The sequence below is a fragment of the Myotis nattereri genome (genome assembly GCF_964212035.1).
Source record: "Myotis nattereri genome assembly, chromosome: 15".
In the NCBI taxonomy this organism is placed as follows: Eukaryota; Metazoa; Chordata; class Mammalia; order Chiroptera; family Vespertilionidae; genus Myotis; species Myotis nattereri.
The window spans coordinates 17,799,573-17,823,747 of NC_138090.1; the positions used below are offsets into that span (position 1 = coordinate 17,799,573).

At 63.4% G+C, this 24,175-nt stretch overlaps 2 protein-coding genes across 8 annotated transcripts in view; one reads left to right on the top strand and one right to left on the bottom strand.

Annotated features, from left to right (window-relative positions):
* Positions 1 to 808: 808 nt before the first annotated feature.
* MTSS2 (MTSS I-BAR domain containing 2) lies at positions 809 to 15,700 on the top strand (the record flags this gene model as incomplete). Of its 2 annotated transcripts, none has more annotated exons than XM_081108082.1 (14): positions 809 to 877; positions 5,725 to 5,786; positions 5,879 to 5,952; positions 6,756 to 6,840; positions 6,919 to 7,010; positions 7,093 to 7,167; positions 8,351 to 8,508; positions 9,137 to 9,244; positions 10,142 to 10,239; positions 11,831 to 12,053; positions 13,613 to 13,687; positions 13,931 to 14,101; positions 14,277 to 14,442; positions 14,518 to 15,700. In XM_081108082.1, the coding sequence occupies 14 exons, from the start codon at positions 809 to 811 to the stop codon at positions 15,279 to 15,281; spliced, it is 2,220 nt and encodes a 739-aa protein (XP_080964208.1). In that variant the 3' UTR covers positions 15,282 to 15,700. The 2 variants fall into 2 exon arrangements, with proteins under 2 accessions (XP_080964208.1, XP_080964209.1); XM_081108083.1 differs by having other exon boundaries at positions 11,927 to 12,053.
* A 2,233-nt stretch (positions 15,701 to 17,933) lies between these two features.
* The window catches only part of IL34 (interleukin 34), a 65,517-nt gene continuing 59,275 nt past the window's right edge, over positions 17,934 to 24,175 (bottom strand). For 2 of the 6 annotated variants that reach the window (XM_081108080.1, XM_081108078.1), the window contains exons 4-8: positions 22,370 to 22,503; positions 21,233 to 21,310; positions 20,823 to 20,984; positions 18,680 to 18,815; positions 17,934 to 18,477 (exon numbers count right to left, since the gene is read on the bottom strand). In XM_081108080.1, coding sequence (XP_080964206.1) covers positions 18,383 to 18,477; positions 18,680 to 18,815; positions 20,823 to 20,984; positions 21,233 to 21,310; positions 22,370 to 22,503 — 605 coding nt within the window. In that variant the 3' untranslated portion in view covers positions 17,934 to 18,382. The remainder of the gene's footprint in view (positions 18,478 to 18,679; positions 18,816 to 20,822; positions 20,985 to 21,232; positions 21,311 to 22,369; positions 22,504 to 24,175) is intronic. The other 4 variants (XM_081108081.1, XM_081108079.1, XR_013996905.1 and 1 more) reach the window with 3 other exon arrangements.

Sequence of the window (24,175 nt, forward strand, 5' to 3'; positions counted from 1 at the left end):
ACGGTCCCACCACCCAAGAAGCGTTGCCAGCGGACCAGGTCACTGCTACCCCCAACCGCCAGGCCCCCCAACAGGGTGGCATCCGCGCCATTTGGAACAGGAGCCAAAGAACTGGTGGAGCAGGGTCCGAACTCCTCCGCCTGGGATGGAGCGCCCGGGGCAGGCGGCCCTCGGGACACCTCGTGCTGTGCGCGCTGTGGCCGACCTCGGGGTGCTCCCAGGGGACCCCAGCCCTCCGCGGGGCTGCTGAGCCCGGAGGTCCCAGGCCCAAGACCTCGGGCTGCAAGGCCGCGTGAGCCCCTCCACGGGGGGCGGGCAGCCGGCAGGCCCCGCCCCAGCGCCGCCCCCGACCCGCGTTGGCGCCCGCGCCGCCGCCCGCTCGCCGGACCAGTCTGGCCGCGCTGGACTCGGATTTCAAAGCCGCGGTGCCTGGCGGCGAACGGGCCTGCGCCCGCCCGGCGGTTCCCACAGCCCCTCCCGCCGCGACCCTCCACCCCCCCCCCCCGCGTCCCCCTCGCCGCGCCCACGTGACGCCCGCGCCGCGGCGGCTCCGGTTACCGCCGCCTCAGTCCCCGCGCCGAGGCTGCGCCGCCAGCTGCCCGCGCCGCGCCCCCCGGCCGCCGCCAGCCCCGCGCGCCATGGCCTGCGCCGCCCCGTGGCGGCCCGCGACCCCCGAGCGCGGCGCTGCCGGCCGCTGAGCGCGCCCCGAGGCGGCAGGCCCGGCCGGGCCCGGAGCGAGCGCCCGCCGCGGCCCGGCTCTCCCGCCGGCTGCCCGCGCCCCGCCTGCGCCCCGCCGCCCGGCCTGAGCATGGAGACGGCGGAGAAGGAGTGCGGCGCCCTGGGCGGGCTCTTCCAGGCCATCGTCAACGACATGAAGGTAACGGGGGGCGCGGGCGCGGGGTCCCCTTGGGGGCGCGCGGCGGCGGCCGCCGTGGCCCGCTGTGTCTGTGCGCCGCGGGGTCTGTGTGTCCTTGGCTGGCCCGCGTCTGCCGTGCGCCCGGGTCCCCGGCCGCCTTCCTGGGGGTGTGGGTGCTCGTGTGTCGGGGTGACTGTGTGGTCCCCAGGGTCCATGCTCTGGGTCACCCAAAGCGCAGCGCCCCCAGGGGTTCGCCCGCGGAGCCTGCGCGCACCCGGGCTCCCTGCGCCCCAGACCTTCACACCATGAATGAGGTCTGGCTCCTGGGGTGCCTCTGTGGACCTTTAGCCGGTCCGGGTCTCTCCGGCCTCCGCCCCCTACCACCACCCTGGCCCCCCTATACCTCAAAGGCTGGCCTTGAAGCCCCGTCCATGCTGTCACCACCAAAGCGGGGGGAAAATAAGAAAGCCGAGAACCGTTAACTCCTTCCCCACCGGCCTTGGCCTCTGCCGACCCTGCAACTGTCACCCGCCCCCCACCCCACCCCCTCGGACCCGGACCCCCAAAACAAGCTTTAGAACTCCAAGGTTCCCAGGCTGAGTGTCCCTGCGCACCAAGGCCTCTGTCCTTACCGTGGGAGGAGGAGCGGAGAAGGTTGGGATTGGCAGAGCAACCCCAAGGGAGGGCTTTCCCTACCCTACTTCTACCCGGGCCTCAGCCCCAGCCCCAGCCCCTCCCCGTGATTGCCCAAGGTCAGGCTGGAGCAGGCCACCCGCTCCTGGCCCACCATTGGCTCACCAGGCGGGGAAACTGAGGCCGGGGAATGACTCAAGGTCATTTAGGAGACTGCTAGACACTGTCCCTGACCTCACCCCTCTTTGTCCATCTAGGCGCCAGGGGCATCCTTCCCCAAAGAGGCGGGGTGGCAGGGCCGGCTCCAGTGGCGGGATGGGGTCAGGAGCTGTTCCCGCCCTTCTCCTTTGGGGTGGGGAAGGAGAAGGAACTGGGTTCCCACGGGAACTCAGAGCCCCCACCCTCCCAGCCTTTCCCACTTCCAAGCACACCACACAGCCCCAGGTGACATCACAGGCCCAGGAGGAAACACCACTCACGGAGGTGCCGCCGGCCGGCTGTGCTCAGGCAGGCCCTCCGGAGGTGGGGGTGACAGGCATGCCAGGGGCTCCCGTGCTGCCAGAGACCTGCTCCCCACAAGAGGCCTGAAGCCCCCTGGCCTGGGACCACGGGCAGGCAGCATGGAGGTGCCCCCACCCCCATATGGGGTGCTTCCCCGAAGACCGTCTACCTCAGCCCTTCTGGCCCGGAAGAGTGCTGGCCTCTCTCTGCCTTCAGCAGCTCCTCCTGCCCTGTGGGCATCACAGCCCTGGCACCAGGATCTCCTCCTGGGACCGGGCAGCCCGGACCACCCTCCCCCCCAGCCACTCCCAGGGCCGGCACCCTCCTCCTGCCGGCAGCCTCTCCAAAACACTGCAGAGAGCAGCAGCTTTTGCTCGAGAAGAGCGGTAGACTGCCTCTCCCCTCTCCAGGGTATTTGCAAGGAACTTGGGGACAAGACAGAAGCAAACGGGCCCAGGTTATAGCTAGAGATTCAGGCAGGATTTTCTGACGTGGAGGCAAAACGGGAGAGGTTTCACCTGGGGTGATGCCAAGCACAGATGTTCCCCTGCCTGTGACACATGCGTATGTTCCGGCCAGGGACAGGGCAGGGGACTGGGCCACCTGGAGGCCCATCACCTGGCTTTAGGGGACAGCTTCTGGCTCTTCCACAGAGGGTGGCCATGTCAAGAGGATGACCTTGCCCCATGAGGCTTCTCCACTGGCCCCACAACAGCCCGCCCTGGCCCTTCTGAAGGCCCACACCTTGGCTTGAGGCCGGAGGGAAGGGCTCCCCGAGCGGTACCTGGAGCTGGAAGGGTGTGGAGGCGGGCACCCACTCAAGGGTGGGGAGGGGGCCCTCAGGAGCATTCCCCGCTGGCTGTGCCTCATTTGACTCAGCTCAGATGCCCACTTGGTGCCAGGAAGCCCACTGAAGCCCAGAGAGGGGCAGGGACTTGCCTAAAATGGCAGGACTGGGCTCAGGACCTGGGCTCTGCTCCGTCCCCACCTGCCCGGGCAGCACCTTCAGCCGAGTGCATGGGGCCTCCTCCCAGCACTGGCCCATCCGGAAAGCGGGGTCATAACTTTTGGTGAGTGTCACCCAGACCAGAGCCCTGGCTGGGCTCCTGGCAGGGATCCCATGCGCCTGTTAGCCAGCATTCCCTGAGCACTTACTAGGTGTTGGCGCATGCTAAGTGCTTTCCAGGCAGTGCCTCCTCGAGTCTCTCCAGCCATGTCAAATTCGTGGCTGGACAGGCCACGAGTTTGACATGCTTGCTCTACACTTTGCTCTACACTGACCCCCAAAGGAGGTCTACTTCCCATCCTGATCTTACAGGTGAGGAGGCTGAGGCTCAGAGAGGGGTCCCTGGCCCAGGGTCACCTGGACAACCCTCTCTCGGGGGTTGTAGCCTGGGTCGCTCACCTGCAGAGCCAACACTAGGACCACGTCCAGCACCCAGAAAGAGTCTGAGGGCCAGGTCCCCAGCAGCCTCCTCATGGGTCTCATCCCTCCCACTTGGACACCTCTGGTGACAAGCCCGTCACCTTCCCCTTCCTGAGCAGCTGCCCACTGTGCTGGAGGCAGAGCGGGGGGTCTCTCCCGTCCCTGCAGTCCCTGCCCTCTCCCCACCCTGATGCCCAGAGGCTCATCTCCCCGCAGCCTCTACCTTGACCGCAGGGACCCGTCAGACAGGGATCGGATCCTGACTGCCTCTCGGCAGCCTCGGGCCAGTCTAACCTTCATCCCTGGAGCCTCTCATCTCTAGAATGGGGGCGGTCAGTATTCATTTCACAGGGCCGGTGGGAGGGTTCGATGCGATCCCATGGTGACAGGGCTCAGCGCACCGCAAGCACTCGATCACACTCACTAGTGAGAACTTCCCAGCGTCTTAAAGCCTGCAGCCAGGCATGGGCCCAGGGAAGCCTGAGGACACGCTCCTGGGGCACTGGCTGCTCCGGGCCCTCAAATCCTCATCTCGGGGGTCCTCCAGTGGGGGTGGAGTCCTCGGTCCAGCTGCTGAGGAGCAACTGTGCCTGGCCTCCCACTCCCTGTCTTGTCCCCTCTGCACGCGAGAGCGAGGCTGGGAAGGTCCGAGGTGGAGTGAGCCTGGCTGGGTCGAAGCTGTTGGGATGGGCCTCGGCCCTGTAGGGAGGACGGACTTTTCTCTGCCAGGTTTCACCTAGTCCAGCCGTGGGCAAACTACGGCCCGCGGGCCAGATTCGGCCCATTTGAAATGAATAAAACTAAAAAAAAAAAAGACCATACCCTTTTATGTAATGATGTTTACTTTGAATTTATATTAGTTCACACAAACACTCCATCCATGCTTTTGTTCCGGCCTCCGGTCCAGTTTAAGAACCCATTGTGGCCCTCCAGTCAAAAAGTTTCCCACCCCTGGGCTAGTCCCTTGCTCTCTCGGGCTGCCCAGGGGCCTGCAGAGGTTTCCTGGTGGCCAGGACGGCTGCTTCTGGACCGCTGCACTCCCCCCACACACACACACCCCCACCTCCTCGTATGTCTTTCCTCCCTGGAGGTGTCATCTCAGCAAGGCTTCGTTCGGGGCTGGAGGGGTGGGGATGGTAGGGAGTGCCACCCTTCAGAAGACCCCTGGGGGTGCCAAGGGGAGGGTCAGCTCCTCGGCCTGCCAGGGAGGACCCTTTCCCCTGAGCTGTGCCCAGTGGTGACAGCCCACCCACAGCCTCCCCCTCCCCCTCCAGCTCCAGCCTGTGTGAACTTCTCAAATATTTGCTTTCCCTGGGCACTGGTTGGGCTGGGCTGGGAGGGGAGGGAGTTTCTGAGGCTCCCAGAGGCCGCCCTGTCTCCTGTCCACCCCTGCAGGCTGTCCTCGGTGAAGAGGCCATTTCAGAGCTGCCCCTGGGGTCCAGGCCCAGCAAAGCCTCCCTGGGAGCCGGGGCAGGGTCTCTGCCTTCCCTTTTTCCTGGGGATCAGCCACAGCGCCTCATCCCACACGGAAGGGAGGGTTGGAGACCCTTGGGGCTGGGGCTCTGCTGGGCCAGGACCCAGCGGCCATGGGAAGCACGTCAGCCGGAAGAGCCCCTTGATGAGACTGGACAGCTCGGTCGCCAGGAGCCTGGCCTCCCTACTGGGACCCCCCCCCCAACTTGGAGCTTTGGGCCAGGCTGGGATAAAGGCCATACTGTGTCCCCAGGAGGAGAGGGAGGGGAGCCGGGGTGGAGAAAGGTGGCTCTGTTGGCCGCACAAGGCCCCATTCAGCCCAGGGCCTGGCTGTCCCGGCCAGGCTGGCCGGGCCCTGCGGCTGTCACACCCTCCCCGGCCTGGGAGCCACTGCTGCTGGCCGGGATGGGTGCTGGCTGGGCTGGCAGCAGCTTCCAGGGCACAGAGTAGCGCCCTCAGGGGCCCCAGTGGAGCCCTGGAGCCCTGCCCCCCCACACGGTGCCTCTGTCCGGTGCCATGGGGAGCAGCCAGGGCCACATCCAGGGCAACATGGTGCCCCTCAGGCGGCTCAGACCCAGTCCCCCGCCAGGCCCGGGGGAGCCCCAGGGACACAGGACCTGCCGTCTACTGCTTTCACCTCCCTGTAGGCAGGAGGCCCAGCTTCCTGGTTGTCAGGGAGGAGGGGGCACAGAGGCATCAGGGCCAGGACTTCCTCCTGCTCCGGGCTCTGTCCTGGGTCCTCCGTCCCAGCAGCCAGGGCCCAGGAGCCTCCCTCTCCCGGGGCAAGGAGCCCTGCAGCCCTGTGGCGTCTCACTCCCTCCCCGTCTCCCCGCAGAGCTCCTACCCCATCTGGGAGGACTTCAACTCCAAGGCCACCAAGCTGCACTCCCAGCTAAGGTGAGGCCGCTGAGGGCGCCCCGACTCGGGGAGAGGGGGGCAGGGGAAGTGAGAACACCTCACAGCGGACCCTCCACTGTCCATCTCCCCAGGACCACTGTGCTGGCTGCTGTGGCCTTCCTGGACGCCTTCCAGAAAGTGGCCGATATGGCCACCAACACCCGAGGTGGGGAGGGGCGCGGCTGGAGGTGGGGGGGGGCGGGTTAGGCTCCAAGGCTGGACTGTGAGCCAGGGAGAGGACACCGGGCCCAGGGTCGGGATCTTGAGCTCTACTCCCTCGCGGAAGGGGCTGGCTGTTGAGAAAGGGAGCCTCTCGTCACTAGAGGCTGCAAGTAGGAGTGGGAGACGGGAACAGGGGGCGGGGGTTGCCACAGGGGCCTTCATTCTTGCTGGGAGCACCCCTTTGGCCCCTCAGCCACAGGCGTTCACCCTTCTGCTCAGTGAGTCTGAGGACGGACTTATCACCCCTCATTGCCCTCAGAGGGCACGGGGGCAGGCGAGCCTTCCTGTTGGCTCTGCGTCTCCTTTGCTTTCTGGTCTGAGGAGCGGGGACCTGGGTCCCCTGTTCCTTCAGGTGGTGAGAACCAAGGCAATGGCTGGGGCTGGCACTCTCACACCTGCATCTGGGCACCCCTGGGGGTGGTTCCTGGTAGGGGGAGGGGACTTGGGCTGTCTTTGGTTCTGACCTCTCCCAGCCTAGTGAAGGGCCCCGACCACAAGAGCACCTGCAGCTGCAGAAGGCTGGCGTGGCCGGCATGGGCAGGGCCGTGGTGGGGCTCGGTAGCTGCTGGGGAATGATCATTCCGACACGGGGACCGGGAGGGGACCGGCAGGACTGTGGGATGCTGGGGACAGGATGGGCCGGACGCGGCCTGGCCTTCGCGGGGCCAGCGCGCCCCCTCGTGGCCGAGGCCGGGAGTACAGCAGTCCCCATGGGCCCTTTCCCATGCCACGCGCTTGCCTCGCCAGGGGCCACCCGGGACATCGGCTCGGCGCTCACGCGCATGTGCATGCGCCACCGCAGCATCGAGACCAAGCTGCGGCAGTTCACCAAGTGAGTGGGCGCCGCGGGCGGGCAGGGGTGTGGCAGGAGACACCCCTGCTGGCCCTGACCTGCACCCCATGTCCGCAGCGCCCTGCTGGAGAGCCTCATCAACCCGCTGCAGGAGCGCATTGAGGACTGGAAGAAGTCGGTCAACCAGCTGGACAAGGACCACGCGAAAGGTGAGGCTGGGGCTGGGGCCCGGCCGGGTGCCCACCGCCACCCTGCGGGGACCCAGCACAGCTCTCCTCTCATCACCTGCAGAGTACAAACGGGCCCGGCACGAGATCAAGAAGAAGTCGTCAGACACGCTGAAGCTGCAGAAGAAAGCGCGCAAAGGTAGAGCCAGAGCTGCCTATCCAGGCACAGCCCCCCGGGGCCCCACTCCATGGACCCCACTGCCCTCTGGGGTGTCCCAGGGCATCATCCTGGCCAGAGGGACCCTATCCTGGACACAGGACCCTCCGACCTGTTGGGTGGGACAGAGGGAGCCTCCCTGCACCCAGACCAGGCCCCAACCTCCCCTCTCAGGAGTTGGCAGGAGGCTCCACCAGCCCAGGCACCCCCCCCCTCCCCCGCCCCCCGAGTGGCTCTGTCCATCGGCTGTCTTTCACACATACTCTTTCTCTGTCTCTCCTCTTCCTTCCACATCCTTCCTGTAGAGCTACTTGGTAAGTCAAATGTCCATCTCTCCAGCTGCTTCTCCCGTCCTTGTCGCATTTGTCTGTCTCCCCAGCTCAGGGCCATTGGAAAGAGCTTCTCACGGCCGAGGAGGTCGGTCTGACGGCCTAACGAGGGAGGGGCCTGGGGCACAGTTCCCCGGGGGCCCTGTGGCCACTGCTGGGTCAGTCTGCCAGTTCAAGAGGGGTTGGGCCACCCTGGGTGGGGGGCACAGGCCTTGTCTGCCTTGCCCCCGCCCGCCCACCACCCAGAGATCTTACCTATCACCCCCCACTTCCTGTCTCATTGCTCCTCTACATCATCCTCTCGCCTCTCTCTGCTTCTCGGTGTCGCCATTGCTGTCTGTGCGTTGCTCCCTGAGCTGAGTGGGGGCCCACATGGAGACACCCCTCTCCCCTGCTCTCCTGACCAGGGCCTGGAGGACAGCTGAGCCCCATGCTCTACTTTGCTCTGTTTCCACCCCCACCCTCTCCAGTACCCCAGGAGGCGAGAGGGTGCCATCCTGCAGGCAGTGAGCGTCCTGGGGGGTGGAGGTCTCCTCGGGGCCCCCTGAGCACAGCTGTTCCTAGGGCGGCCCTGGTGCTGCCCAGGACTCTGCCCACCCCAGGGCCTGGGTGGCTTGGCAGCTTTGGTGTCTTTCCTGTGTACGTGTCTGTGTGTCTCCTTTGCCTGCTCTGGGGACCAGTCCCTCTACACGTCCCAGAGTCCTGACTGCCCTCCCCGGGTCCCTGGCCCCCACGGCAGTGCCCAGCCCCAGCCAGGGACACCACCACGGGGCCTGAGCCATGGACGCAGCGAGCGGGCCGGGTCCCCAGCACGGCCTCTCCTCCCCACCCTCCAGGGAAAGGCGACCTGCAGCCCCAGCTGGACAGCGCCCTGCAGGACGTCAACGACATGTACCTGCTGCTGGAGGAGACGGAGAAGCAGGCGGTGCGCCGGGCCCTGATCGAGGAGCGCGGCCGCTTCTGCACCTTCATCACCTTCCTGCAGCCTGTGGTGGTGGGTCCCTGGGGCAGCGGGCTGTGAGGCATCCCACACTGGGCCTGGCTGGGGTCCCCTGGGTGCTGCCATCACCACAACCAAGAATCAGGATTTGGGAACTACCGGGCATGCGCCCGTCTTTTCTTTTTTAATATATTTTTATTGATTTCAGAGAGGAAGAGAGAGGGAGAGAGAGAGAGAAAGAGAGAGAAACAGTGATGAGAGAATCACTGATCAGCTGCTTCCTACACACCCCCTTCTGGGGATCGAGCCCGCAACCCAGGCATGTGCCCGGACCGGGAATCAAACTGTGACCTCCTGGGCCATGAGTTCTTTTTGGTGACTTGGTGTCAGCAGGCTGGCCCAGGGCTGACCCCTTGACCTTGGAGAAAGGCCAGTCTCAGTGGTCCCTCGCTGGGTGTGTCCAGTGCTGAACACTCCTACCCAAAGGCCTGTCTCAGCTCCTCATCGCCGATGTGGTCTGGCAGACAATCACACCAGCCCCCGGCTGTGCAGGCCCAGCCTCCTGCAGCCCCGGTAGCACTGGCTGTGGGGAAAGGGTGAGGGGGGAGGGGCCAGGTGAAGCCGGTCCCCCAGGTGGGCAGGCACGGGCAGAGCCAGCGGCCCTGACTCACTGCTTCCTCAGAATGGCGAGCTGACCATGCTGGGAGAGATCACCCACCTGCAGGGCATCATCGACGACCTGGTGGTGCTGACGGCAGAGCCCCACAAGCTGCCCCCTGCCAGCGAGCAGGTACGTCCAGGCCTGGGCACAGGGGAAGGGTGGGCAGGGGGACGGCCTGCCCTTGGTCGGGGACAGTAGAGGAGGAAGGGGGACAGCATTTAGGGGACACTGCTGAGGACAAAGGGCCGGGCATGTCCTGACACCCACTGTGGGGCATCCAGGGGCACCTGCCCAGGTGAGGGGTGATGCACCTCAGGACCCAGTAGGGGCTCAGACTGTGTGCAGATGGACAGAAGCCCCGGGTTCATGGGGCTTGGCCCTGCCCCTGCCCACCTCACCCCCCCTCCCCCGCCGTGCTCCCACTGCGCCAGGTCAGCCCCCGGGCGGCCCTGTGGCATTGCTCTCCCTGGGCACTCAATGCCCAGCACTGCTGAGCACTTTCCAGGCCTTCAGGGCATCACCCTCCAAGACAGGAGGGATCGGAGCCCCAGAGGGTCTACAACTTGCCTGAGGGGCACAGCAGAGCCGGGATTCGAACCCCCTGGTGTCCTTCATGGGCACTCTCACCTGGCTCCCCTGCCAGCAACAGCGCGTCCTCAGGGGCCCTGCTTCTCCCGTATCCCGGCCTGGCCTGGCCGGGCTCAGAGCTGACAGTGTGTGTGTGTGTGTGTGTGTGTGTGTGTGTGTGTGTGTGTGTACACTGAGCCTGGCCCCCCGGGCAGCGTCCCTGAGAGACAGCGGAATCTCCCAGGCATCCCCCAGCATCCCTTCCCGCCCCCACGTGAGGAGCTTCTATTAGGAAAGGGCTAGGGGGGCATCGGGGGGCTTCAAACTCCCGGGGTCTCCTGCGGGGGCCGGGTTCTCAATTGAGAAGAGAGGAGGGGGGCCCTGGGCCGACCAGCCCTCTGGGGGACCCCAGGAAATGATACGGCCATGACCTCCATCGCTGTCCCTGTCCCTGTCCAGGTGATCAAAGACCTGAAGGGCTCGGACTACAGCTGGTCCTACCAGACCCCACCCTCGTCGCCCGGCAGCTCCAGCTCCCGCAAGTCCAGCATGTGCAGGTCAGTGGGGGGCAGGCACGGGGAGGCTCCCAGCAAACCTGCAGCAAGAGTTGCTGCAGGGCCCACAGTTCACAGTTCCTGTGTCACTGAGGGATTTGCAAGTGGAGAGGGAGAGTACACCCTCGGCACAGGGCTGGCGGGGTCAGCGGGGTCCGCGGGAGGGTTTGTACGGGAGCAGCGACATTTCTGGAGCAGCAACCCCGTGCCTGGGGCCGTGCTCCGTGCTCCACTCACTTTCCTTACTGAATCCTCACACACTGTGTTGGGTTGGGGTTGTCCCAACCCAGGCCCGGCACAGGCTGGGGGAATCGTAAGAATCGCCTCTCTCCACGTTGGGGAGAGGCGTGGCGGCTTCTGGGAGCGTGTGCTGAGGCCGCCGGCTGACAGACGCTCTGGCTGGCTGGCTCCCGAGAGCCGGTGCCTGGGCAGCCGCACGGCCCGAACCCCAGCCTGGCCTCACTTAATTGCCGGGCCCTAGGGCAGGACTTGGAGAAGATGTGTAAGGATCGAGGCTCCTTGGATGGGAAGCAGTGAGCACAGAGCAAGTTTCTTGTTCTGGGGGAGCCCCCTGTGCCAGGCGCCCCTGCCCCAGCACCCCCTCGGGCCGGGCACCACTCCTGCAGGGAGAGGAGGGCCGGGTGTACTGGACCCGGGTGGTGGCATCACAGGAGGGAGTGCTGATCGCAGGGACACCCCTGACCAGAGACGGGGCAGGTGGACGTCGGGGTCACACTCGGGAAGCCCTCATCCCCCGGGGGTGCAGTGGGCGCAGAGGATGTGAGCGGCAGGGCTGGACACCCTCGGGGCGGAGGGGACGAGGCAGTGGTGGGTCCAGGACCCACACAGACCATCCCCACAAACCCAGTTAGGGTGTGACGGCAGTCAGACTGAGAGGACCGTGTGGAAACGATCAGACCTGTGTCTGGTTCTAGCGCAGCTGGAAGCTGGCGCCTGGCGACTCAGTTTCCTTGTTAGCCTAAGGCAGCGGTTCTCAACCTGTGGGTCGCGACCCCTTTCACAGGGTCGCCTAAGCCCATCGGAAAACACATATTACATATTGTTTTTGTGATTGATCGCTATGCTTTCATTATATTCCATTTGTAACAATGAAAATACATCCTGCATATCAGATGTTTACATTACGATTCATAACAGTGGCAAAATGACAGTTACGAAGTAGCAACGAAAATAATTTTATGGTTGGGGGTCACCACAACATGAGGAACTGGATTAAAGGGTCGCGGCATTAGGAAGGTTGAGAACCACTGGCCTAAGGCCTGTTCTAACTGCAGCATAGGAGGCAGAGAGATCGCCACCCCCACCCCTCCCTCCCCCACCCCCCCGCGTGCCCTGATGGCGTATGTGCCCTGACTGGGGGTCTTTGGTGCTGTCCTCTGCCCAGGCCCACCCTGTCCCACGGTCCCAGAACCCAGCTCCCCTGGTACCTGGGTCTCAGGACCTTGTAGTCTAACATTGTCTTTTCCTTCCTTTGCCCCTCACCTGTCTCCCACCCTCGTCTTTCACCTTCCCTCCCACACCCCCCCCCCCCCGTGTCTCCGTCTGGCTGCTGTCCCCCCGTTCACTCCCCCAGCGCCCCCAGCAGCAGTGGCAGTGCCAAGGGTGGCGGAGCCCCGTGGCCTGGGGGTGCCCAAACATACTCACCCAGTTCCACCTGTCGCTACCGCAGCCTGGCGCAGCCAGCCACCGCCACCGCCCGCCTCTCCAGCATCTCCTCCCACGACTCTGGCTTCGTCTCCCAGGATGCCGCCTACTCCAAGCCTCCCTCACCCATGCCTTCAGACATCACCAGCCAGGTGAGGGGGTGTCCGGGCCCCTGGGATGGGCACACTGGCCTCATGCCAGCCTCAGGCTATTTGCGTGCGGGGCCACCACACCGGGGACAGACTGAGTTCACTGCCTCGAGGCTCTAAGGGGATGGGGGGGGGGGGGGAGTGTCTTGGAGCAGCCACTCCGCAGGCGCGGGCTCCATTCCTGCCGCCTCCATGAGACGGACCACGGGAGGTCAGGCCACATGCCCGGCTTCCACTTGGGCTCAGCACTCACCTCTGCTCTCCTGCCCAAGGCTGTCCCCCTGGCACTGACACCCTCCCTGTGCCGGCTCCTTCCTGTCGTCACACAGACAAGCTCTAGTGTCATCCTAAAGGCCCCCCCGCCCCCCCTCCCACCTCCTGCCAGGTCTCCTTCACCGCAGAACTTCTCAAAAGGTTGTCTACACTGCCCATCTCTACCCCATTTCCCATTCACTCCCAACCCAAGAGAAAAACATCCATATTTTTAAAATACTTTATTGACTTGAGAGAAACAGATTTGTTGTCCCACTTACTCGTGCAGTCATTGGTTGCTTCTTGTATGTGCCCTGACCGGGGTTCGAACCCACAACCTTGGGCTCCTGGCACGATGCTCTGAGCTACCCGGCCAAGGCAGAAAGGAGCAGTGTTTTCACAGCGACTCTTCAGCGGAGGAAAGACGGTCCTTTCTATTCCATTTAAGTGTGGTCGGTTTTGTTTTGGGTTCTTTTCATGACTAAGTGCTGAGTTTTTCCACTGAGTTTTCCTCGTCTTTTTTTTTTTAATCCTCACTGAGCCTCTGCCCTGGGGAGCCCCAGCCCGTGTCTGCCGTGCCTGTATTTTCCTCATTCTTTTTTGTTTTGAGTTGGGGCCTCCCACGTGGACGTCTGCTCCCACATTCTACTGACAGCGCTCTAGTCTCCACGCTGCCCCTGCGCCCCCACCACCCGCCCCAGTGGCTCAGCCGACCCTGCTTCCTCCAGGGGCTCCGCGGTGTCCCTGCTTGTCTCCTCCCTTCACCAGCGGCTCTCCTCGCCCTCCTCTGCTGGGCCTTCCTCTTCCCAGCCGCTGGACTGGCAGCCTGAGGGCCCCGGCCTTTCCTCTAGCGCCCCTCATTCTCTCCCACGGCTGCTGCATTTGTGGCTCCAACCCCAACGTCTCCCAAACCCCCAACTTGTAAACACAGTGGCCGCCGTGAGTGGATGCCTCACAGGCAGCTCCGCTGAACAGGTGCCGGAGGGGATTCTGGACCCCGCCCTCCCCAGGCCGGCCCTTCTCAGAAAACCAACACCACCAGCCAGCTGCTCACGCCAGACCCCCGCTGCCGCCCCGTCTCTCTGCCCCTTGCCCACACACCCAGGCCGTCAGCTGCAGGCCCGTCACTCATTCTCAAAATGGGCCGGGTGCGGGGAGGTCAGAGCTGTGGTGTGCGCTCTGGTGCTGCGTCCGCTGCGGGTGCTGGTGGGACCCCCGCTGCATGCCGCCATGACCAGCTCTGTTCTCTCCTCTCCTCCGGCCTCCCGCCTGCCCGCCTGCCCGCCTGCCCGCCCGCCTCTGCATGGCAGAAGTCCTCCAGCTCCGCGTCCTCCGAGGCCTCGGAGACCTGCCAGTCCGTGAGCGAGTGCGGCTCCCCCACCTCGGTCAGTGCTCCCCACCTGCTCCTGGGCAGGGAGGGCCCTGGTCCACCCAGCGGTGGTGCACGCAGCCCCTCCCCGCACACTCACGTCTTCCCTCCTGGGATCTGTTCGCCTGCACCTGGCAGGACCGAGGGCTCACAGCGCCCGCCACACTTTGTCTGTGATTGGGAGCCTGAGGCCCCAGTTGGGCCGGAAACCCCGACCCTCCACTACAGTGAGGGTCCCCCTGACCTGCCTGCCCTGCAGGACTGGGCCAAGGCCGGCCCCCACGAGCAGCCCTCCACCCTGCAGCGGAGGAAGGACCGCGTGGAGCTCCTGAGAGAGACGGAGCCAGGCCCGGCCAGCGGGGGCAGCCTGGGCCCCAGCGGAGAGGAAGCGCCCCGACCCCGCATGTCCCCGGCCACCATTGCAGCCAAGGTAGGCGGCAGCTCCCTGGGCATCCCAGCCGGGCCCCACCTTCACTCCCAGGCCAGTGCCAGGCGGCCGGGCGCTGGGTCTCGGTGCCGGCTCTGCCCCTGGTGGGCGCTCCCTGGAGTCCAGGCTGAGGGGGGCCGCTGGGGAGCGAGGCTCAGCCTGCAGTCTTACCTCCCAGCACGGTGAGGAGGTGTCCCCGGCGGCCAGCGACCTGGCCATGGTGCTGACGCGCGGCCTGAGCCTGGAGCACCAGAAGAGCAGCCGGGACTCGCTGCAGTACTCCAGCGGCTACAGCACGCAGACCACCACGCCCTCCTGCTCAGAGGACACCATCCCCTCCCAAGGTAGGCCCCGGGGCTGGGGCGGGCGCCCGGGCCGGCGGCCCCCTGGCCCTGGCCCACTGCCTCCCGTGCCCCCAGGCTCCGACTGCGACTGCTACTCCGTGAACGGGGACGCCGATGGCGAGGGCCCGCCCGAGTTCGACAAGTCGTCCACCATCCCGCGCAACAGCAACATCGCCCAGAACTACCGCCGCCTGCTCCAGACCAAGCGCCCGGCCTCCACGGCCGGCCTGCCCACCGCCGGGCTGCCCGCCGCCTCGGGCGCACCCCCCGGCGTGGCCACCATCCGCCGCACGCCCTCCACGAAGCCCGCCGTGCGCCGCGCCCTGTCCAGCGCCGGCCCCATCCCCATCAGGCCGCCCATCGTCCCCGTGAAGACGCCCACGGTGCCCGACTCCCCCGGCTACGCGGGGCCCACGCGGGCGGGCAGCGAGGAGTGCGTCTTCTATGGCGACGAGGCCGCCTCGCCCCTGGCGCCGGACCTGGTGAAGGCCTCCCCCAAGAGGCTGAGCCTGCCCAACACGGCCTGGGCCAGCCCGACCCCCGAGCCCGCCGGCTACCCCGGGCCGGGGGCCGAGGACGAGGAGCAGCAGCAGCTGGCCGCCAACCGGCACAGCCTGGTGGAGAAGCTCGGCGAGCTGGTGGCGGGCGCCCACGCCCTGGGCGAGGGCCAGTTCCCCTTCCCCACCGCCCTGTCGGCCACCCCCACGGAGGAGACGCCCGCCCCACCCCCGGCCACCGCCGGCGACGCGCCCGCCGAGGACATGCTGGTGGCCATCCGGCGGGGGGTGCGGCTCCGCAGGACGGTCACCAACGACAGGTCGGCGCCCCGCATCTTGTGATGGCGCCCCCTCCGCCTTCTGGCCCAGCGCGAGGCCGCCGCCCAGCCAGGAGAGGGCAGAGCCAGGCCGGCGTTTTTTCCTCTCCAGTCACAAGGCAAAGCCACTTCGTGGAAAGAGACACCCAGCTAGGACTCGGCATTTACACAGACAGCGACTTCTCAGCAGACCTCGCTGCCCTGGAGCTGCAGGCCTGGACCTGGATGTGGAGCCTGTTTTATACTCTCCTTGCCTCCCCTGTCCCTCCACCTCCTCCCCCAGGCCCTGCCTCCCCATCTCCGTGAGCCCCGCGCACGGCTCCCCCGCCCGTGGCCTGGGCTGGGCTGGGCTGGCAGTGCCACAGCCGAGCTGACCTGGCCAGCAGTGCCTCTGGCCTTTCAGAACTGAGCCCTGCCCCTCCCCTCCCCTCCCCTCCCCTCCCACTCCATCAGGGAGGCTGTAGGGGCAGGTGCCCACGTAGCTAAGGTAGCAGATGTGACTGAAAAGGTGAGCTGAGTGGCTGGTGGTCTCGGGGCCAAGTGAAGTTGGGGGGCCAGCCCGCCATGGGGGGGGAGGGGCTAGGGCCCAAGTCTCCAGGAGGGAATGCAGGGAGCCCACCTGGAGGGGCTGGGGTCAGGGAAGGGGTCTGAGGCTCTGGGCGATGGGGCCAGCCCCGTCCTCTCGATGGGGCATGTCAGGACTAATGCGGGTGGCACTGTGCTCACAGCTGCGGGCACCTTTGGGGGTGACTTCGTGAGTATAATAAAGTGGAGCTGACTGGACAAGGACTGTGTGTGGGGACAGGGTGGACGATACAGGGTGTGTCCAAGAGTGCCTGAGGGACGGGCCACAGTGGCCTGGGGGCCGTGGCAGGAGGAGGAGGACCGATCGGCTCCCCCAAAGCCAAGGGAGAGCTGTTCTCTCCAGCCTGGAGCCCAGTCAGGGGCGTCCGCTGGTCGGGGGTGGGGTCCTCTGGCCGGGCCGGGCTGGGGGACGTCTGGGAAGATTGGCTTTGACTCTCTGTTGCCAGAGGAGACGCCAGCCCAGGACGCATCCCTCACCCTCCATGCACCAAGCTGTGCCAACTCCAAGGCAAACGCAGGTGCCTCCAGCAGGAGGGCTCCGGGGCCCGCAGAGCTGAGCGCGGGTGCAAGGCCACACAGGGGCCTCCTGGGTAGGTCAGCGCTACCTGGTCTGGAGGGACGGGGCTGGTCGGAGTCTCCCAGCCGGAGGTCTTGGCGGTTCCTGTGCTGGGATCCAGGTGGGGCAGGGAACCAAGGGCACCTCTGAGTGGGTGGAGCCCCGGCTCCGGGACGATGGAGAAGGAACCTGTAAGTCGCTAGGTCAGCACAAGCTTGCTGAGTGCCCGGGCCAACCCCGGGGGCCCGAGGACTGGAGGGCGGGCGGCCCTGGGGCGGGCGACATGCCCCCTCAGCTGCGTCAGGCTCGGCCTGGGAGTGGGATACAGGATGTGTGAGGGGAGCAGGGTGCAGAGCAGTGGGCGTGGCTGGGTCCTTGTGCCCCTAGAGCAGCGGTTCTCAACCTGTGGGTCGCGACCCCTTCGGCGGTCGAACGACCCTTTCACAGGGGTCACCTAAGACCACCCTGCATATCAGATACTTATATTACGATTCATAACAGTAGCAGCATTACAGTTATGGCTGGGGGGCACCACAACATGAGGAGCCGTGTTAAAGGGCCGCGGCCTGAGGAAGGTGGGACCCACTGCCCCAGAGGAAGAACCTGCCTCCTGCGGGGAGGGGGTGGCTTTGGAGGTTCGGGGAGCGTGTGCCCCTGCCTTGCCCACCCCCTCCCTCCCGGCCAGCCTGGGGCTGTACATAACACCCCGACTGCCTCTCCACTCAGTGACGCCCCGGGGCCGAGCCAGCTGTCCCGCCGCACAGACTCGGGTGGGGGACTTCACGTTCGTTTTATTTCTCATTTTGTACAGAGACATTCTTTTCCAAGTCTTTTGACTGAAGTAACTTTTCTGGTGCTGTTGTTAACTTGTTCCTTCTTTTAATTTATTTCCCCACCCAGGCCTCCCTCCCGGCCTTCCTCCCCTCGCCTCATCCCATCTGAACCGTCTCCTTTCTTTCCTGTCGGTTTTGGTTTTGAATAAATTATCCTCTCCACTCCTCGCCCTCCAGCCACCCTGCCCCCCCCCCCCCGATTTAATAGTCACGGCTACAAGTAACAATGCACTGTGAAGACCCCAGTATTAATAAAGTTGTACTGTAATTCACACTGGCCTGCCTGGCTTCCTGCCTTCCCACCCGCTCACCTGCCCGCGGCACCCCTGCACCCGCCCATTCCTACCTGGACCCCAGCCTGCGGGCGGGGCTCCCCGGCCCAGGGCTCCAGGCAGCAGGGGCAGGAGTGGTGGGGGCTGTGCCTGTGCCGGGACCTACACCTTTGCAGGCTCCAGCTCCACCCCTGCCGGGGTCTGTCAGCAGCCAGAGGGAGGGAGGCCTAGGGGCACTGCAGGGCCAGCCCCCTGGGGCGGGGCTGGAAGGAGTTCAGTCCCTCAAATGCCCGGCTTTCTAGCCCCCGGCCAGGCTCTGGGAGACGGAACCCAGGCCGGCCCTCCAGCCCTTCCCAGCCACACGGGCACTGGGTGAGCAGGAGGGGAGGGGCTCCCAAGTCCACCCTCCCAGACGCAAAGCAAAACAAAAACAAAATAAAGTGGGTGTTTAATAGAAAAAAATAAATGGGCAGAGAACCCACTGTGGCAAGATACGGCGTTTGGCTCTGCCCTCTCCCCAGCCTGGCCAAGTCCTGTGTCCGCCACACCCACCTGCCCACCCGGCACAGCTCCTGGGCGGTGCCAGGAGGGGCCGTGAGCTGCGAGTCTCGTCCGCCTCCAGGTGCCCCCAGGCCCCCACCACTCCCCGAGAGACCTTGTGAGGCACCGAGGGTGGGGGGCCGAGCCTTCCCCCCACAGGACACCCCCCCCAAAGGAAAAACACCCTCCCTGGGGCTCTCCCAAGGGGGGCGCCCCCCACCACCCAGCGACCTCAGGCCCAGTCCGACTGGGAGCGCCTCCACCTCCCGCTGGGCAGGCCTCTGCCCTCAGAGGCTGGCGGCCTTGCAGCCGGAGCCGGGCTGTGGGGCGGAGAGCACAGCTAGGCGGCCACACACTGCGGCAGGGGCTCCGGGCCGTGGGGCTGAGGGCTGGGCACCTGACAGCCCTGCCAGTTTTGGACGGATGTTTCTTTACCTGCAGGGGAGGGAAAACCAAAACAAAAACCGTACGAGCGGTCGACACTCGCCTTGTCCCCAGTCCGAGCCATACTGTTCCTGTTCCCACACCCAGAGCCCATCTCAGCTCCCAGAGGGCACGCCCAGGAGGGTGCCAGCTCTGCCCCCCTGCCCCCTCCCCCGCCCGGCCCGGCCCCACCCACCCACCCAGGGCTCCTTACAGCAGGAGCAGTACAGCAGCTCCATGACCCGAAAGCAGTTGTCCAGCAGGGCTTTGGGCCGCACCAGCTTCAGGCTCAGCCGCGGGTCACTCAGGAGGGACAGCACAGCATCCACCGGGGGGCTGAGCTTCACGTCCTGGGAGGGAGGACACGGTGAGGCACGGCCGGCCGGGGAGGAGCCGGCCACAGGCCAGGACGGCTGTGGGGGCCGTCGCATCTGGAGCCGAACACTGAAGTCAGATGAGCCCTCCTGTGACCAGGAGGCCTGTGAGCAATTCCTCTCCTTCCTCCCGGTGCCACATTTCCTGGGGAGGGGGCACCCCTCAATGTCCCTCACCCAAGCACAACACAGAGGCTTCTCTCTTCCCATCTCTGGAAAAATGACTACCCTGCCCAGAGGCACCAAAGAGCCACTGAAGAAGCCCCTAGGGCCCTAGCCAGTTTGGCTCAGTGGATAGAGCATCAGCCTGTGGACTGAAGGGTCCCGGGTTCGATTCTGGTCAAGGGCAGGTACCTCGGTTGCAGGCTCCCAGCGCTGGTCGGGGGCAGCAAGAAGCAACCAATCAATGTGTCTCTCTCACATCAGTGCTTCTCTCTCCCTCTCCCTTCTCCCCTCCACTCTCTCTGTAAACCAATGAGAAAAATATCCTCGGGTGAGGATTTAAAAAAAAAAAAAAGGTCACTGGGGCTCCCAGCCTCGGTCAGAACCTGGACAGCCCCCCACAGTCAAGCCGCAAAAGCAGCTTCAGGCCCCTAAGCCGGGGATCGTCAGAAGCTCGCAGTGGCTGTTGGGTGTTCTGGCTGCGGAGCAGGTGGGGGTCCCTGGGGCAGGGGGTACCAGGGGAGCAAGGCAACATGGGGGAGTGTGGAGGGGTCCCACGTGCCTGCACGGGCACACACTCATCCAGTCACCTTACCCTCCAGGCTCTTGTGGGGACACACATGCTCAGGGGCCTCATGCTGAGCAGGCAGTTACTAGGAACCGCCCTATTGTTGTTGTTCATTGAGGCCCATCGTTTACATTAAGGTTCGCGCTCTGTGTTGCACATTTTATGAGCTTTAACAAACAAATGCATGACGTCACACGCTCACTTTACAGTATCGTACAGAAGCGTTTCGTCGCCCTGAACACGTCCTGTGCTCCGCCTCCCTCCTCCTCTCCCCGCAAAGGAACCTCGTTTCTTAGTTGCAGAAACAAAGCCCCAGGGCTCAATGACTTACCCAAGACTGCAGAGCTCGCCAGAGCCCGGAGCAGAGTCTGAGGCACACCTCCTGCCCCCAGCCCAGCCCACCCGCTGGTCGTCACTGGCTGCCTCCTCTTCTTTCCCATTTCTCCCACACCCATCAGGACATGCTGGAACTTTCCAGGTGTTCACATCCTCCCTCAACAGCCCTTGGCCACCATACCCACACACACACACACACACACATGCACATGCATGCAGGCAGGCACACAAGCATGGACACAGTCACACATGGATTCACACTCAGGCATACACACACATGCACACACAAGCACACACTTGCACATGCACGCCAAGCATGCAGGCACACACATGTAGGCAGGCACACACAACATGCATGCAGGGCAGGCAGACACACATGCAGGCAGGCACGCACACATGCACACATGCAGGCACACACATGCATGCAGCCACACGCATGCAGGCAGGCATACACATGCAGGCAGGCACACACATGCAGGCAGGCACACACATGCAGGCAGGCGCGCACACACACATGCACACACAAGCACACACTTGCACATGCACACCCAGCATGCAGGCACACACGCATATGCAGGCAGGCAGGCAGACACACACACATCTACAGGCAGGCAGGCACACACATGCAGGCAGGCACACACACATAGGCAGGCAGGCAGGCTGACACACATGCAGGCAGGCTCACACACATGCATACATGCAGACACACACATGCAGGCAGGTAGGCACATGCACACATGCATGCAGGCACGCGCACATACATGCATACATGCAGGCACACACACATATGCATGCAGGCAGGCACACACATATGCAGGCAGGCAGGCAGGCAGGCTCACACACATGCAGGCAGGCAGGCTCACACACATGCAGGCAGGCACACGTACACTGCCCGCCCACCTCCTGGCCCAGCTCACCCCGAGGGCCTGCTGGACTTCCACCAGCAGAGAGTGGATGTCCTTCAGGTACTTCCAGGACGGGTGGCCTTCGAGCAGCACCCCCTGCACGGCCTCGGTGGCGCTGAGACTCACCGAGACCCACAGGTGGCGCAGCTCCTGCTGGCTCACGTGGGCCCTCTGCTGTGGGGACGGGAGAAATCACTGAGACCCCAGACACGGGCCTCTGCACCCCTCCCACCGCGCTGACACTGCCTCCCACTGTGGACTGCAGACAACCCTGGGCCTGGGCCTGGGCCTGGGCCACGGGCGAGCCTGCTTGAGGGGCCAAGGAAGGCCCCGGGCAACAGGAGCTGCCACACCCCGATGGCTCCAGGAGAGGCCAGACGCCCCAGGAGACAGGGGCCTCCCAGCCCGGGAGGGGTCCTCACCAGCCTGGTGACGTTGGCCGCTCTGAGCACCCCCTCGTAAGGCATGCTGACCCTGTAGCCGATGGGGAAGTACTGTTTCTGGGGAGGTAAACAAAAACCATGCGATCAGTCAGGGATGCTCGGACAGGTGCTCCCGAACTGCCCCCACCCCCACCCTCACCTCAACACTTGGCTGTAGGGGGAGGGCCCCAGGAGCCGCTGTGATGGCAGAGGTGCCTCTGGGAGAACGCACTTGGCTCCCGTCAGGGTGGGGCAAGGGAGGGATGAATGAGACAAAACACCCAGATGCTGTTAGGGCAGGAGTTTCATCCACGAAACAGTAGGAGGGACACCCCACCCCGAGAGAAGCAGATTCCTCGGGGGAGGGGAAGACCAACGGGCACTCAGAAACCTGTGATGGCTGCCCAGCTGGGCGTGTACTGAACCAGTGATGGCGAACCTATGACACGTGTGTCAGAGGTGACACACGAACTCATCTTTTGGGTTGATTTTTCTTGGTTAAATGGCATTTCAATATATAAAACAAATATCAAAAATATAAGTCTTTGTTTTACTATGGTTGCAAATATCAAAAAACTTCTATATGTGACACGGCACCAGAGTTAAGTTAGGGTTTTTCAAAATGCTGACACGCCGAGTTCACAAGGTTCGCCATCACAGCACTAAACCCACGAGTGTGCGCGCAAAGGAGTGACCTGTGTGGTGTGTGAAGCAGATCTCAGTGAAACTGTTTAAAAAGGAACACGCCACAGGGCTTCGCCACCCTGTGAAAAGAGCCTTCCTCCGACGTCTAGGTCCCCATCTCCCCGCTAAGAATAGGAGGTGCCTGAGGTCCCCCGAGGCTTCCTGGAGGCCATTCCTGAATCACAGGGTGAGTGCCACATGGAGATGGGACCAAAGTCAGCCCTAGTGGGAGCGGGGAGGCCCCCAGGGACGGCCGGCAGGAGGGAGGGGGACAGTACGTGCAGGCCAGGGGACCAGGGGGGAGGTGGGGCAGGGGGTGGAGAAAGGCAGAGAAAGGAGCCTGCAGGCTCAGGGCTGACACCGGTCCAAGGAGGGACCCTGAAGGTCCAGGCCCCTCCGTCCCATCAGCCAAGGGGCTTGGGTTGGGGGCCCCGGCAGGGGCCACAGGGTTACCATGTACTGAAGGCGGTTCCTGTACTGCAGCTTGCCCCGCAGGATGCCAGTGAGGGCGCACTCCTTGCTCTGCGTCAGGGGCCACACCTCCAGGTCCTGGTTCCCCAAGGCCATGCCGAGGAGGATGCCGAGATCTGTGGACCGTGCCCAACGGGAACACATGAGCAGCCTGCCCGCTGCCACACTGCCCAGCCCTCCCTCTTCCCGGTCACCAGTCCCCGTGGGCGAGGCGGGAGGGGTGGGGGCGAGGCAGGCGGGCAGGAGCCATCCAGCCTGTCTGCTCCTGGCCGGAAGCCAGCCCCTGAGGCGAGTCTCCTCTCCTCCCCACAAGGCAGGCACCCCTCCCTGCCCAGCCACCTCAGCACCGCCTGCAGTGGCGACATGTTTCCAAAGCCTGTTGCTGCCTTTTCCACCTGGGGGTTCAGGAGCCGTCGGTTCCAGTTCCAACCCTAGCCATGACTCTTGGTGACGGTGACCATTTTCCTCCTGCCGGCCTGACCTTGGCGTCCATCTCGGGTAGGTGCACCAGTGGGACTGTAGGGGCCCACCTGGTTTGCTCACGCTGGATGCTAAGCGAACCTCACTCAGGTGGTTCCTCACACTCCCTGCCCACCAATGAGCTGCCGCCTTCTGGATGTTACCAGCCTTTACCGCTGGGGGTCGCTGTGACTTCAAAAATAGCCTGTGTGATTTCCTGTAACTGAGCCGACTTACCAAAAATCTCTAGGAGGATTTGCAAAAATATATATATATATATATATATATATATATATATATATATATATATATATATGAACAACAGCTACATCAATCAGAGCAGAAAGAACAAAATATAAATGGATAAGAGACATGTCCAAAAAAATCAACCTCACTAATAAAGACAAGGACATTCAGGCCCTAGCTGGTTTGGCTCAGTGGATAGAGCGGCGGCCTGCGGACTGAAGGGTCCCAGGTTAGATTCCAGTCAAGGGCACATGCGGCACATGCCAGGGTTGTGGGCTCGATCCCCAATGGGGGGTGTGCAGGAGGCAGCCGATCAGTGATTCTCTTTCATCATTGATGTTTCGATCTCTCTCTCTCCCTTCCTTTCTGAAATCAATAAAAATATTTTTTAAAAAAAGGTAAGGACATCCACATTAAAATAATCACATTTCACCTATCAAAATGGAAAATGGTTTTGTTTGTTTAATTTTATTTTAATAGCAGTTGGTGCTGGCAAAAGTAGTAAGGCGGATACTCATCCTGGAGAGCAGCTTGGCAACTTTTGTTATTAATGGAATTAATAATGTCCACACCCTTTGACACATTAAATTCATTTCTAGGAAGAAACCCCCCCAAAAAAACAAAAAAGAGAGCTGTAAACCAAAAGATTTACAGACAAAGACTTCCATGGCAGCATTATTTCATAATCGTGACCTAAATGTTTAATAACACTTAATGTAGCCAATAAAAGTCACATTGTGAAAGAATGCTTTCTGACATGCTTATGTGGTAAGAAAAGTGCTCAGGATATGCTGGGGGGAGTTTTTTTTTAAAGCATGACCCAATACTCTATCTGAGGCTATAATTCAAGTGTGACTTGAATTCTGTTCATTACACGTCTGCCTTCATAGCAAGTGTGGTGGGAAGAACTGTCCCAAATTACGTTCTTTATGCTCTACAGGATATAGTTTAGATTCTACAGTCAATGGCTATCATTGTTATAGTCAGAAACAATCTTTTCCTTTTTTTCTTGTTCTTTTTTTTTCTCCAAATATCAGCCAGGTGGGCGGGCTGAGTCCTCTCCTGGACCCACCCTGGTTATGA